Here is a 13,694-nt window from a genome sequence, read left to right as displayed (position 1 = left end):
GCTGAAATCCTCAGAGAAAAAGGGGGTAAGAGGAGGTGGGAGGGTCTAAATTTGGGGAAAATCATCTTTTTTTTTAAATATTACCTTATAATTTATCTTTTCTGTTCTTTTCTGTGGTGGAAAATGTCTTTAGGCAGAGAGATAAAAAGGAAAATAACTTGGTGAGATTCCTCAGGCAAGTGGGGAGGAAGGGTCTAAATTTGGGGGAAATCATCTTTTTGTTAATATATACCTTAATTTCTCTTTTTTTCTTTGGTGGAAATGTCTTTAAGCAGAGGGTGTTTCAAATAAATCACTTGGTGAAAAACTCAGGCAAGTGGGGTAAGAAGAATTGGGAGTGTCTTTAAATTTTGGGGCTAAAATCTTTTTATTTAAACCTACACTTATCATTTTTCTTTTCCCTCTTTGATGTGAATGTCTTTCGGTAGAGAGGGATAGAAAGAATATAACCTGGTGTATTCCCTCGGGCAAGTGGGGTAAGAAGAATTGGGAGTGTCTTTAAATTTTGGGGCTAAAATCTTTTTATTTAAACCTACACTTATCATTTTTCTTTTCCCTCTTTGATGGGAATGTTTTTCGGTAGAGAGGGTTTAAAGGAAAATAACCCGGTGAAATCCCTCAGGCAAGTGGGGTAAGAAGAAGTAGGAGGGTTTAACTTTTTTCCCCCTTCATTTCTTTGATGTGAATGTCTTTAGATAGAGAGGGTTTAAAAGAAAATAATCCAGTGAAATCCCTCGGGCAAGTGGGGTAAGAAGGGTTTAAATTTGGGGATACAAATCTTTTTTCCCCTTAATTTCTTTGATGTGTAAGTCTTTAGGTAGGGAGGGTTTAAAATAACGTAACCTGTTAAAATCCTGATGTGAAGAGGGTCTTTTCCATGGTTTAATAGCTCAGAGGGGCTCAATCCAGGGAGAGAGGGGTGTTTAAAAACTTTTAATTAGGTGATCTTCAACCTGCAGTCTACAGTTTCTTTTTTTTTTAATACCATGGATACAGGCAAGGATGCCTCCTCCTTGCTAGTCCAAAGCTGGTTGAGCATGTCCTCTCCTTTAGTAAGTAAAACAACAAAAATATATACGTTCTCGAGTCTTTTTCCACTTTTATTTGTACTGTTGGGATTAAGTTCTGTCACTGTGCATCAGTTGTGTAGTGACTATATATCGTTTGTGATCATCTTGTACGTCACGAGGCTGTATATTTAATATTTTCTCTTGTAAATTAAACATTTTTTAAAAATCTGTCGCATATAAGGTCTACAAATGTCATCTTCTGGGTTTGCAGTCATGTTTTTAGTGTTCAGTCTCAATTGAAAAGTTTAATGTAGTCTTACCTTTCTTCCAATCTTGCTTTTTTTTTTTGCCCTGACCTCTCTGTATGTTTCCAAATTTCTAATGTTTGATATTTTGCAATGCAGTTGAAAAGTGTTTCTCAACAGGGTCGTTATTCTCCTTTAAATATTTTTTTTTGCAATGTCTGCTTTGTAAGTGAAGTGTAGTCTTGCTTGAGGAAGAGCGTTTGCAAAAGAGGAGGATGTGGATTCTGATTTGTTGCACCAATGTCACGAACTGCAGGGAGAGGAGCTGTTCTAAGTGTGCTGGTTTCGTTTTTGTGCTTTGCCTCCTCTGCTTTTAAACCTTCTCCGTTCTCAAGAGCAATGGCTGGGTTAATAGAATGGCCAAGGTTGTCTTGTAAGGCTGTAAGTATATGTCAAATTGAAGCTGTCTCTCGATTTTTATTTCTCTTTTTTTGCGTGTATGCGTGCATTTGCCCTGTGGTGTGTTGGCTGTCTTTAAAAAAAAAAAGAGCAGCTGTCAAGTTGGAGTTGGTACCGGCAAAATGATGAATGAATGAGAGAGTCTCGGTGTTTAGTGTCGTTTAGCTGAAGGCCTTTGCTGATTCATGATAGAGCAAAGATTTAGTTTGGATAATAAAACAAAAAGCGCTGGAGTAACTCATAATGACAAGGAACTACAGATGTTGATTGTCTGAAGTAGGGTCCTGACATGAAACGTCACTTATCTATGTTCCCCAAAGGTGCTGCCTGACCCCGCTGAGTTACTCCAGCACTTTGTCTTTTTATTGTTCGAGTAACTCAGTAGGTCGGGCAGCATCACTGTAGAACATGGATAGGCGATGTTTCACGGCTGAAACCACCTTCAGGCTGATTGTGTTGTGGGGGAGGGAGAGTAGTAAGCTGGAACGGGTAGTGGAGGGGGGCAGAGTTGACCTGCTGAGTTACTCCAGCACTTTCTCTTTTTTTGTAAACCAACATCTGCATTTCCTTGTGTGTCCCATATAGTTTAGACAGATGGTACTCCTGGCCTTGTGTAATCCATTCTACATTGTTCTCTGATGGTTTATTTTTGTTTGATTTAAGACCATTGCTATTGCTTCCTTCCACTTTACTTGGCAGTACTTGTGACAGGAATTTTTTTCCCCCTCTCGTCTAAACGAATGCCTTTTGTTGAATTAGTGTGCTGCTCATGAACGTGGAACCCCTAAACCTCTGTTGTGGCAAGGCATTTTGGAATCTCCCCAATATTGTGATCACAGAGAAGCGATGGGCTTTCGAACAGTGCAACAGCCACAAGCTGCTTGCTTGCTAGCAAGTAACTCCAGAGCGTTGCATGTCGTCACAGGTAGATAGGGTGATCAAGAAGGCTTTCGGCGCATCAGTCCGAGTATTGAGTATAGAATGTTTAAGAAGGAACTGCAGATGCTGGAAAATCGAAGGTACACAAAAATTCTGGAGAAACTCAGCTGGTGCAGCAACATCTATGGAGCGAAGGAAATAGGCAACGTTTTGGGCCTATTGAGTATAGAAGTTGGGAGGTCATGCCTGCATGGGTTTTCTCCAGGTGCTCCGGTTTCCTCCAAAGACGTGCAGCTTTGTAGGCTAATTGGCTTCCATGAATTGTCCTTGGTGTGTAGGATGTGAAACTGCAATAACATTGTGCTTATTGGTCGGTGTGGACTCCGTGGGCCAAAGGATCCGTTTTCACGCTGTATCACTAAACTAAACTATTTTTAAAACACTCGAACCTGAAACCTCTCGCTTTGGCCTTCCTGTTAACAGCGGAACCAAACAGGGTTTTGGTGTAAAACATTCATTCTCTTTTACACAATGCACAGACATTGTGTAACTGACCAGTTAATTCAATGTAAGTAGACAAAAAATGCTGGAGAAACTCAGCGGTTGAGGCAGCACCTATAGAGCAAAGGAATAGGTGATGCTTCAGGTCGAGACCCTTCTTCAGACTTAATTATTTCAATGCAATTAATTAATTGCAGCACAGAAACGGGTCCTTTGGCCCAATGTGGAAACCAGGAACTACAGATGCTGGTTAACAAAATGAGATGTAAAATGCTTGAGTAACTGAGTGGGCCAGGCAGCATCTCTGGAGAACATGGATAGGTGACATGTCGGGTCAAGACCCGTCATCAGACTCAAAACATCACCAATCCAAATTCTCCAGAGATGCTGTCTGACCTGCTGAGTTACTCGAGCATTTTGTGTCCTTTCGTGTATTAACCAGCATTTGCAGTTCCTTGTTTCTACATAGGAACTGAATTAAGCCATTAGGTCATGGCTGATCTATTTTTGCCCCTCTTCACCCCATTCTCCTTCTTCTCTCCTCTCTGTAACCTTTGAAGTCCTTAGTAATCAAGAACTTATCAATCTTCACTTTAAAAAAAAAAAAAACCCAATGACTTGGTCTCCACTGCCGTCTGTGGCAGTGAATTCCACAGACTCACCACCCGTTGGCTAAAGAAATTCCCAACCTGAAACATCACCTATCCATGTTCTGCAGGGATGCTACCTGACTTGTTAAGTTACTTCAACACTGTCTTTTTTTTCCGCCTTTGGCCTAGTTTCATCTGAAGCAGGGTCTCGACCCAAAATGTCACCTATTCCTTTTCTCCAGAGATGCTGTCTGACCTGCTGAGTTACTCCAGCTTTTTGAGTCTATCTTCTAGCTTCATTGGCTTGTATCCCTCAAAACCTTTCCCGCCAGTATTTAATATTTATTCTAGTATTTTACTTCAGAGATACGGCATTAAAACTGGCCCTTCGGCCCACCGAGTCCAGTGATCACCCCATAGACTAATACTATCCTCATAAATTACAGAAGCGAATTAACCTACAAACTTGTATGTCTTTGGAGTGTGGGGAGGAGACCGGAGCACCCGGAGAAAACCTGCAGACTCCACAGTAAAAGCACCCGAGGCCAGTCTCGAACCCGGGCCTCTGGTGCTGGAAGGCAGCAACTCTCCCACTGCGCCACCCCATTACCAAGTGGTAATGTGCTTTTAAAATCGCTTTTTAAAGCTTCTCAAATGCCTTCAAGGCTAATGCAGAGAGGGACGGGCAGCCGAATAGTTTGTTAAAGTAGCCAGATTCCCTCCTGGACTGGAATGACTAGTTATTGCAGTAACCACGAGGTTAAATGCAAATATCTGGTGGATATTTTGGGTCTTGTATGAAGAAGCGGCAAGGTGCTTACAAGGAGCAGCTGCTGATGCCTGACCTAACACTAATTGAGGGAAGGTGCTTTTGGAGCTGTGTGTTTAAAGCAATAACTGTCTGTTTTTTGTTAACCCCACTCCCTGGCATCAGTTGTACCACTTAGTGAGACCACACCTGGAGTATTGTGTACAGTTTTGGTCTCCTAATCTGAGGAAGGACATTCTTGCCATAGAGGGAGTACAGAGAAGGTTCACCAGACTGATTCCTGGGATGGCAGGACTTTCATATGAAGAAAGACTGGATAGACTCGGCTTGTACTTGCTAGAATTTAGAAGAATGAGATGGGATCTTATAGAAACTTACAATATTCTTAAGGGGTTGGACAGGCTAGATGCAGGAAGATTGTTCCCGATGTTGCGGAAGTCCAGAACAAGGGGTCACAGTTTAAGGATAAAGGAGAAGTCTTTTAGGACCGAGATGAGAAAAACATTTTTCACACAGAGAGTGGTGAATCTGTGGAATTCTCTGCCACAGAAGGTAGTTGAGGCCACACAGTTCATTGGCTATATTTAAGAGGGAGTTAGATGTGGCCCTTGTGGCTAAAGGGATCAGGGGGTATGGAGAGAAGGCAGGTACAGGATACTGAGTTGGATGATCAGCCATGATCATATTGAATGGCAGTGCAGGCTCGAAGGGCCGAATGGCCTACTCCTGCACCTATTTTCTATGTTTCTATTTGCATTGCTTCCAGTTGAACTTGCTTTCATCGATTGGGTCATTGATTGCAAGTCAGGAGGTCACATTGCAGCTTTTGTAGGATTTTGGACAGACTGCATTTTGGAGTATTGAGTGCAGTCAAGACCCTTCTTCAGAAACATCACCTATTTCCTTCGCTCCATAGATGCTGCCTCACCCTGCTGAGTTTCTCCAGCATTTTTCTCTACCATGGATGGTGGACAGTCAGAACCTTTTTCCCTATGGTGGAAATGTTAGTTGAGTTTATTGTCTCGTGTACCGAGGTTCAGATCGGGTGACTGACATGGCCACTCAAGAATTAACCATTTTTTAGCTTTGAAAAACTGCTTTGTTGCTTTAGCAGTATGTTTGGGATCATTGTCTTGCTGTAGAATGAACCGCCAGCCAATGAGTTTTGAGGCATTTGTTTGAACTTGAGCATATAGGATGTGTCTATGCACTTCAGAATTCATTATGCAACTACCATCAACAGTTGTTTCATCAATGAAGAAGTGAGCCAGTACCTTCAGCAGCCATACATGCCCAGGCCATAACATCCCCACCACTGTGTTTCACAGATGAGGTCCATACTTTGCTCTTGCCATCAATCTGATATAAGTTAATCTTCATCTCATCTGTCCACAAGACCTTTTTCCAGAACCTCTTGGTAAACTGTAACCTGGCCATCCTATTTTAGCGGCTAACCAGTGGTTTGCATCTTGCAGTGTAGCCTCTGTATATCTGATCATGAAGTCTTCAACGGGCAGGTGTTTGGGGTTTTTCTCTTTATTTTAGAGAGAATTCTTCTGTCCTCAGCTGTTGAGGTCTTCCTTGGCCTGTCAGTCCCTTTGTAATTTGTAAGCTCATCAGTGCTCTCTTTCTTCTTAATGGTGTTCCAAACAGTTGATTTTGGTAAGCCTAAGGTTTGGCTGATGTCTCTAACAGTTTTATTCTTGTTTCTCAGTCTCGTAACGCCTTCTTTGACTTTCATTGGCACAACTTTGGTCCTCATTTTGATAAACAGCAATAAACGTTTCCAAAGGTGATGGAAAGACTAGGTGCTGAGAGCTCTCCTATACCTGCATTAAGGAGACAATTAAACACGCCTGAGCAATTACAAACGCCCGTGAAGCCATGTGCCCCAAACATTATGGTGCCCTGAAATGGGGGTACTATGTATAAACACAGCCGTAATTTCTACATGGTGAAATCAAAATGTATAAAAATACCCTTTAATAAAATCTGACAATGTGCACTTTAACTGCATGTGATTTTTTTAAAAGGAGATATGCGGGGAAGTATATTTTTAGACCGAGTATGCTGGGTGCCCGGAACTTTTCTGCCATTGGTGGTGGTGGAGGCAGATACGATAGTGGTGTTTGAGTCGTCTTAGATAGGCCAATGGATGTGGATCACATTGCTGGTAGAGGCTATTAAGGGCCTGTCCCACTTTCACCACCTAATTCACAACCTACCTTTTTTACTCGTGCTAGAAAAAATGCCCGACCTATTTGATGCCACGAGTATCTACGACTCGCATCACGGCCTGCTACGACCTACCTACGACCTCGTGACGACCATGCTGCGAGTATGAGTCAAGGGCAAACTCAGCAGAGGTTGTGAAAGTGGGACAGCCCCTTTAGTTTAACAGTATCATAGAAATATAGAAAATAGGTGCAGGAGGAGGCTATTCGACCCTTCGAGCCAGCACCGCCATTCATTGTGATCATGGCTGATCGTCCCCTATCAATAACCCATGCCTGCCTTCTCCCCATATCCCTTGACTCCACTAGCCCCTAGAGCTCTATCTAACTGTCTCTTAAATCCATATTTGGTGTGACATCGTGGGCCGAAGGGCCTGTTTGTGTGCTGTACGTCCTCGGAGTGTCGGAGGAAACGGGGGCACCTGGTGAAAACCCCCCTGGTTACAGGGAGACTGTATAAACTCTGCACCCGTAGTCAAGATCAAACTCCGTTCCCTGGGTTTGTGAGGCAGCAACTCTACCGCTGTGCCACTGTCCCGATCCTTGGCTGGAAGAATGATTTGCTTCATAACAAAATTAAATAAGGATTTGAAATGAAATGATCGGGAATTGAGTGATATGAGAAGAGACGGGCAAAATGTTTTTCTTTTTTCTTTTTTTTTTGCTGTAGTATCTATATTCGAAAGTCTGTAAAACTCGTGTGTCGACATCTTTTACGATGTTAGGTAGACAAAAGTGCTGGAGAAACTCAGCGGGTGGAGCAGCATCTATGGAGCGAAGGAAATGGACAACGTTTCGGCCCGAAACGTTGCCTATTTCCTTCGCTCCATAGATGCTGCTGCACCCGCTGAGTTTCTCCAGCACTTTTGTCCACCTACGATTTTCCAGCATCTGCAGTTCCTTCTTAAACTCTTTTACGATGTTAGAAGCCTGTTAATGAAATAGTTAAAGACGTCTGAGTTAGTCATTCACTAATTATCTATTTTGGGAATGTCAATTACACCCTGGGTAATTAGGTTTTGGATTGGATTAGTTTTGTGATGTGTCTGGGCTTGTCATTTGGCTTGTGGCTTCTTTTTTTTAAATAGGTCCTTGCAGAGTAATGTTTTCATTTGTTGCACTGGGGAGAGCTGGTGCTAATGGGGAAAGGTTCTTGTGGGGGATCATTGTAGAGCCTTGGGAGTGACTCTTCACCTTGCCTGGCAGCAGGGAGTGAGGTGCTCAAGATCTCTGAGATGCAAAGGTTGGCAAAATTCCAAGTCCCAACTCCCTTTGATCTGGTATTTTGTTGGTTCACATCCTTGATCAATGGTGTTTTATCATTAATGTTTTATTATTATTAGTGTTTAGTGTTTTCTGAGTAATTTGTAACTGTCACTATATGTCATGTTGTTACTTGTGGGCAGAGCACCAAGGCAAATTCCTTGTAAGTGAATACACTTACTTACTTATGATGACAAGGCTTTTAGAATTGGTATCAGATGGGACAAAATTGAGCAGTTTTACCATCTCAGATGTTAGTCAAGTCAAGTTTATTTGTCACATACACATACGAGATGTGCAGTGAAATGAAAAGTGGCAATGCTCGCGGACTTTGTGCAAAAAGACAAACAAACAAACAACCAAACAAACTACAAACAGAATTTAACAGAATCACATATTCCTTTTCATATTAAATATGGTGGGCGGAAGGAAAAAGGGGAAAAAAAACAGCAATTAAAAAAAAAAAAACAAGCAATGGGGTGGTACCAGTATCCCACTTCCCGCCCCCCTCCTGTTCTAAATGGTGAGGAAACACTTCTTCACACAGAGAGTGTGTCTACTTAACAAATCAATCCTTGTCTCCTTAACGAACCAATCTGTTGCTCTGTCTCACGCTGCTCTGTTGCACGAAGGTTTGCGAGACTGGTTTTAGTTGCCTTTTTTGCTTTTCCTCCCTAATTTATATATTTTTTGTTCTTGCAGAAGATCCGGTGTCCTGTGGGTGTCCATCGTCCGATTGAGAATTGAAGAGGGGAGCCGCACTTGGCTTCCACTGTGAAGGGCACGGTTTCTATTTGTCTGCCTGAGTGCCAAAGGAACCATCGGCTCATCATGTCCTAGGTGCTTTGAAGATTGGGTGATCTGAAGAGAGGGAGTGTTTTTTGTTTGTTTCTCCCTGTGATGGAGAAGCTGTGGGGGGCATAGGAAGTTCTCCCACCCACCACCACCCACGCTCCCTAAGATGGCCACGGACCCAGGAGAGCCCGCGGCCCCGGGGGACCCCAGCAAACCAGGCGGCATGTCCTCCGGTGCCGGCCAGCCCCCAGCCAGCGCCTCGCCGGCGAAAGCGGGCAGCCCCTCGCCCCCTCCCCCGTCCCAGCCCCGGGACAAGGGCGCCGAGAACCACCGCTTCGTCCGCCGCAGCCTGGAGCTGGTGGAGCGGGAGGGGGCGGCACGGCTGCCGGCGTTCGACGGCAAGACCGACCCGGCTGCGCCGGCCCCCAGGGCCCCCGGCAACGCCGACGGCGCCAGGGACTCGCTCAAGGACAGGACCGAGAAGGAGAACGAAGAGGAGGCCGAGATGAAGGCAGTCGCGACCTCGCCCGGAGGCCGCTTCTTGAAGTTCGACATTGAGCTTGGAAGGGGAGCCTTCAAAACCGTCTACAAAGGGCTGGATACCGAGACCTGGGTGGAAGTTGCTTGGTGCGAACTGCAGGTCAGTACCTCTTTGCTAATATGACGTAAAACGATACAGATAGACGCAAAACGCTGGAGTAACTGGACGGTTAGGGCACGTGCATAGGCGGCGTTTTGGGTTGGGACCCTTCTTCAGCAAGCACCAAAATGGCTCCCAAACCAGGCGACTGTGTGTGTGTGTGTTGGTCCCAATAAATGGACCTGCAATCGTTCATTACAATCGCAACACTCTTTTAAACCTCTACTCCAACAGCAGCATTTCTTACTCTGACTCACTAAACGTTATTCTCTTTATCTGTACCCTGTGAATGGCTTTATTACAATCACGTCTAACGCAGGATCTCGACCCGAAATGTCACCTATTCCTTCGCTCCATAGAAGATGCCTCATCCGCTGAGTTTCTCCAGCATTTTTGTCTACCTCCGATTTTTTTCCAGCATCTGCAGTTCTTTCTTAAACTTATAATCATGTATAAGTCGGGTCAGGCAGCATCTCTGGAGAACATGGATAGATTATGTTTCTAGTCGGGACTCCTTCACACTATCTACCTGTGATTACATTTTTTTTAAATCTCTTTTGATCCAAGTATTGTTTTGATTTTCAGTTTTGTACCATTTGGGAGTGGGGGGGTGGGGTGGGGGGGGGTGGGGGGGGGAGGGAAAGGGGCACTGTGTAAATTAGTTGATTAATTAACATTCCGATAAATTTGGGATTATCGGCTCAGAGAAACTAGTTCATATCCCATCACGGCAACTCGAGGTAATTAAATAAAGAGAAGGAATTCAAAGAGCTTGCGTCAGAAATGTCTGGCATGAGTCAGGAGTGTTTAATTGTTATAGCTCTGAGAGCAGAGGGTAGAACACGGTCGAACCAGGTGATTCAGTGGCGCAGCAGGTAGAGCTGCTGCCTCATGGGGCGGAAATCCTGTGGGGGTGGGGACACAATAGACAATCGGTGCAGGAGTAGAGGCCATTTGGCCCTTCGAGCCAGCACCGCCATTCAATGTGATCACGGCTGATCATCCACAATCAGTACCCCGTTCCTGCCTCCTCCCCATATCCCCTGACTCCGCTATTTTTAAGAGCCCTATCTAGCTCTCTCTTGAAAGCATCCAGAGAACCAGCCTCCACTGCCCTCTGAGGCAGGGAATTCCACAGACTCGCCACTCTCTGAGAAAAAGTGTTTCCTCATATCCGTTCTAAATGGCTTGCTCCTTATTCTTAAACTGTGTGTGGCCCCTGTTTCTGGACTCCCCCAACATCAGGAACATGTTTCCTGCCTCTAGTGTGTCCAAGCCCTCAACAATCTTATATGTTTCAATGAGATCCCCTCTCATCCTTCTAAACTCCAGAGTTTACAAGCCCAGCCGCTCCATTCTCTCAGCATATGACAGTCCCGCCATCCCGGGAATTAAACTGGTGAACCTACGCTGGGCTCCCTCCATTCCTCACGTCCCACCCATGCTTTGAGAGGTGGGGACAATTACCGCCCCCCCCCTATGTTTTGTACTCCGGACTTTATCAGACGCTTTCTAAGGGGTGAAGACCCTTTTCGTGCCTGGGTCTGGACCCTTCATCAGGTTCCACATTGAAAATGTATCCCTGATCAATCAAAGCAGTAATCGAAGAAGGGGGAAAAATGAATTGGATTAGCACACAATTTATTTTTACCCTTGGATAACAGACTCTCAAAAAGCAGCTGGTGCTATCACCTGCTACACCTGATGACAAGAATGTTTGCATGTGTGGCATGCATTGATCGATGAAGGCAGACCTGCATTTATATTACGCATTTTGCATTCTCCACGCGCTGCTACCTGCAGCATCCTGAAGGCAGTAGGTGCTGGTTGGGAAATAAATTTTAGTTTTTTTTAAACAATCCTCCCTGATCTTTCAAGGTAGATAAAAATGCTGACCTTCCAGCAGCACTCGATGTCAGTCTCTGAATGCGTCCCTGGGAACAGTCTGTAAATCACAGAGTCCTCTGTGATGGAGCTGTTCGGAATAAACCGTGACAGGGACCCCTGCAGACCTCTCCAGACTCTCTTTGCGAATCCACACTCTGCAAAGAGGTGGGCAACCGTCTCCTCTCCATAGCAGCCATCCCGAGGGCAACATGCGCTGGTATTGAGGTTCCGACTGTCGGAAGGATCTGACTGGGAGGGCTCCCCTCGCCGCCAGCCAAGCCAGGTCTTGGTGCTTGTTGGTGAGTTCTGGCAATGAGGCATTTTGCCAGACAAACTGGGCAGTCTGCTCTGGGAACCACGCCACCGGATCATTGCCCTGCAGGACATTCCGTGCTGACCACTGCCCGATGGACATGTCGTTAAAGATGTTGGTCCGGAAGAACCTTTCCACAAATGACAGATGGTGCGGCAATGTGCAGCTGACTGGCACATTGTATGGCATCTGCGCCAGGCCCATCCTTCGCAACACCGGGGACAGGTAGAACCTCAGCAGATAGTGACACTTGGTGCCCACGTGCCTTGGCTGGACCGGACAAACTCAGTTCAGAGAGCGCATGTAATCAGGATTGAGACCGGGTCTCTGGCGCTGTTAGGCAGCAACTCTACCGCTGTGCCACTGTGCCCTGCTGGGTTCCTCCAGCTTTGAAGAACAATAGACAATACGTGCAGGAGTAGGCCATTCGGCCCTTCAAGCCAGCACCGCCATTCAATGTGATCATGGCTAATCATCCCCAATCAGTACCCCGTTCCTGCCTTCTCCCCATATCCCCTGACTCCGCTATTTTTAAGAGCCCCATCTAGCTCTCTCTTGAAAGTATCCAGAGAACCTGCCTCCACCGCCCTCTGAGGCAGAGAATTCCACAGACTCGCCACTCTCTGTGAGGAAAAAGTATTTCCTCGTCTCCGTTCTAAATGACTTACTACTTATTCTTGAACTGTGTATGGCCCCTGGTTCTGGACTCCCCCAATATTGGGAACATGTTTCCTGCCTCTCCCGTGTCCAAACCTTTAACAATCTCATATGTTTCAATGAGATCCCCTCTCATCCTTCTAAACTCCAGAGTGTACAAGCCCAGCCGCTCCATTCTCTCAGCATATGACAGTCCTGCCACCCCGGGAATTAACCTGGTGAGCCTACGCTGGGCTCCCCTCAATAGCAAGAATGTCCTTCCTCAAATTAGAACCAAAAGGAAGATATCCTTCCGTATCCCTAGTTGGTCCAACAGGTTTTTTTTGGTCACTGATTGCATTGTTGCTGTTGGGAGGACAACTCCTGCAGAGCAGCTGACAAACCAGTGCAGTTTGCGTTTGGTACCACACCCCTGGTATCTGGAATGTGGGGAATGCCGTGAAGGTTCCTGGGGAAATTCCACGCTGAAGCTGGCGAGAAGATAAACTGATGATGTTATCGAGTTGCACAGAAGCAAGCCCTTGGGGCACAACTTGTCCATGTAGACCAAAGTGCCCCATCTAAGCTAGTCCCATCTGTCCGCGTTTGACCAATAGCGCTCTGAACCTTTCCTAACCTCACGGCTAACGGAATCAAGGGACATGGGGGGGGGGGGGGGAAGCAGTGATGGGGTACTGATTTTAGATGATCAACCGTCATCATATTGAATGGCGGTGCTGGCTTGAAGGGCCAAATTGCCTACTCCATTATATAACATATAAGCTTGTTAAGGGCTTGGACACCCTAGAGGCAGGAAACATGTTCCCGATGTTGGGGAGTCCAGAACCAGGGGCCACAGTTTAAGAATAAGGAGTAAGCCATTTAGAACGGAGACAAGGAAACACTTTTTCTCACAGTGGTGAATCTGTGGAAATCTCTGCCTCGGAGGGCGGTGGAGGCCGGTTCTCTGGATGCTTCCAAGAGAGAGCTAGATAGGGCTCTTAAAAATAGTGGAGTCGGGGGATATGGGGAGAAGGCAGGAACGGGGACTGATTGGGGATGATCAGCCATGATCACATTGAATGGCGGTGCTGGCTCGAAGGGCCAAATGGCCTACTCCTGCACCTATTGTCTATTGTCTGTTATCCAAATGTCTTTTAAATACTGTTATGGCACCTGCCTCAACTATTTGCTCTGCTGGCTCGATCTTTAGACTCCAGAGATGGTGTGGAAATGGGCCCTTCGGCCCACTGAGTCTGTCCCGAACTGTGATCACCCCGCGCACGAGCATTAGTTAGCACTAACTCAGTGGGTCACGCAGCATCTCATAATTCGACGGGTACGTGGCTAGGAAGATCTTGGAGCGATGTGGCTGGTGGGTCTAGTGTAGATGGGACATGTTGGTCGGCATGGGCAAGTTGGGCCATAGGGCCTGTTCCACGCTGTGTGACTCTACTTGCCACTTCTCAGCCC

At 45.8% G+C, this 13,694-nt stretch overlaps 1 protein-coding gene across 1 annotated transcript in view; it reads left to right on the top strand.

Moving 5' to 3' along the window:
- The first annotated feature begins 662 nt into the window (after nucleotides 1-662).
- LOC129693332 (serine/threonine-protein kinase WNK3-like) overlaps nucleotides 663-13,694 on the top strand; it is a 50,501-nt gene continuing 37,469 nt past the window's right edge. The window contains 2 exon segments of the mRNA XM_055630179.1: nucleotides 663-1,052; nucleotides 8,653-9,385. Of these exon segments, the coding sequence (XP_055486154.1) occupies nucleotides 8,912-9,385 (474 nt within the window). The 5' untranslated portion in view covers nucleotides 663-1,052; nucleotides 8,653-8,911.

Source organism: Leucoraja erinacea, unplaced genomic scaffold, assembly GCF_028641065.1.
Source record: "Leucoraja erinacea ecotype New England unplaced genomic scaffold, Leri_hhj_1 Leri_264S, whole genome shotgun sequence".
Taxonomy (NCBI): domain Eukaryota; kingdom Metazoa; phylum Chordata; class Chondrichthyes; order Rajiformes; family Rajidae; genus Leucoraja; species Leucoraja erinaceus.
This window is presented reverse-complemented; position numbering and strand designations above follow the sequence as displayed.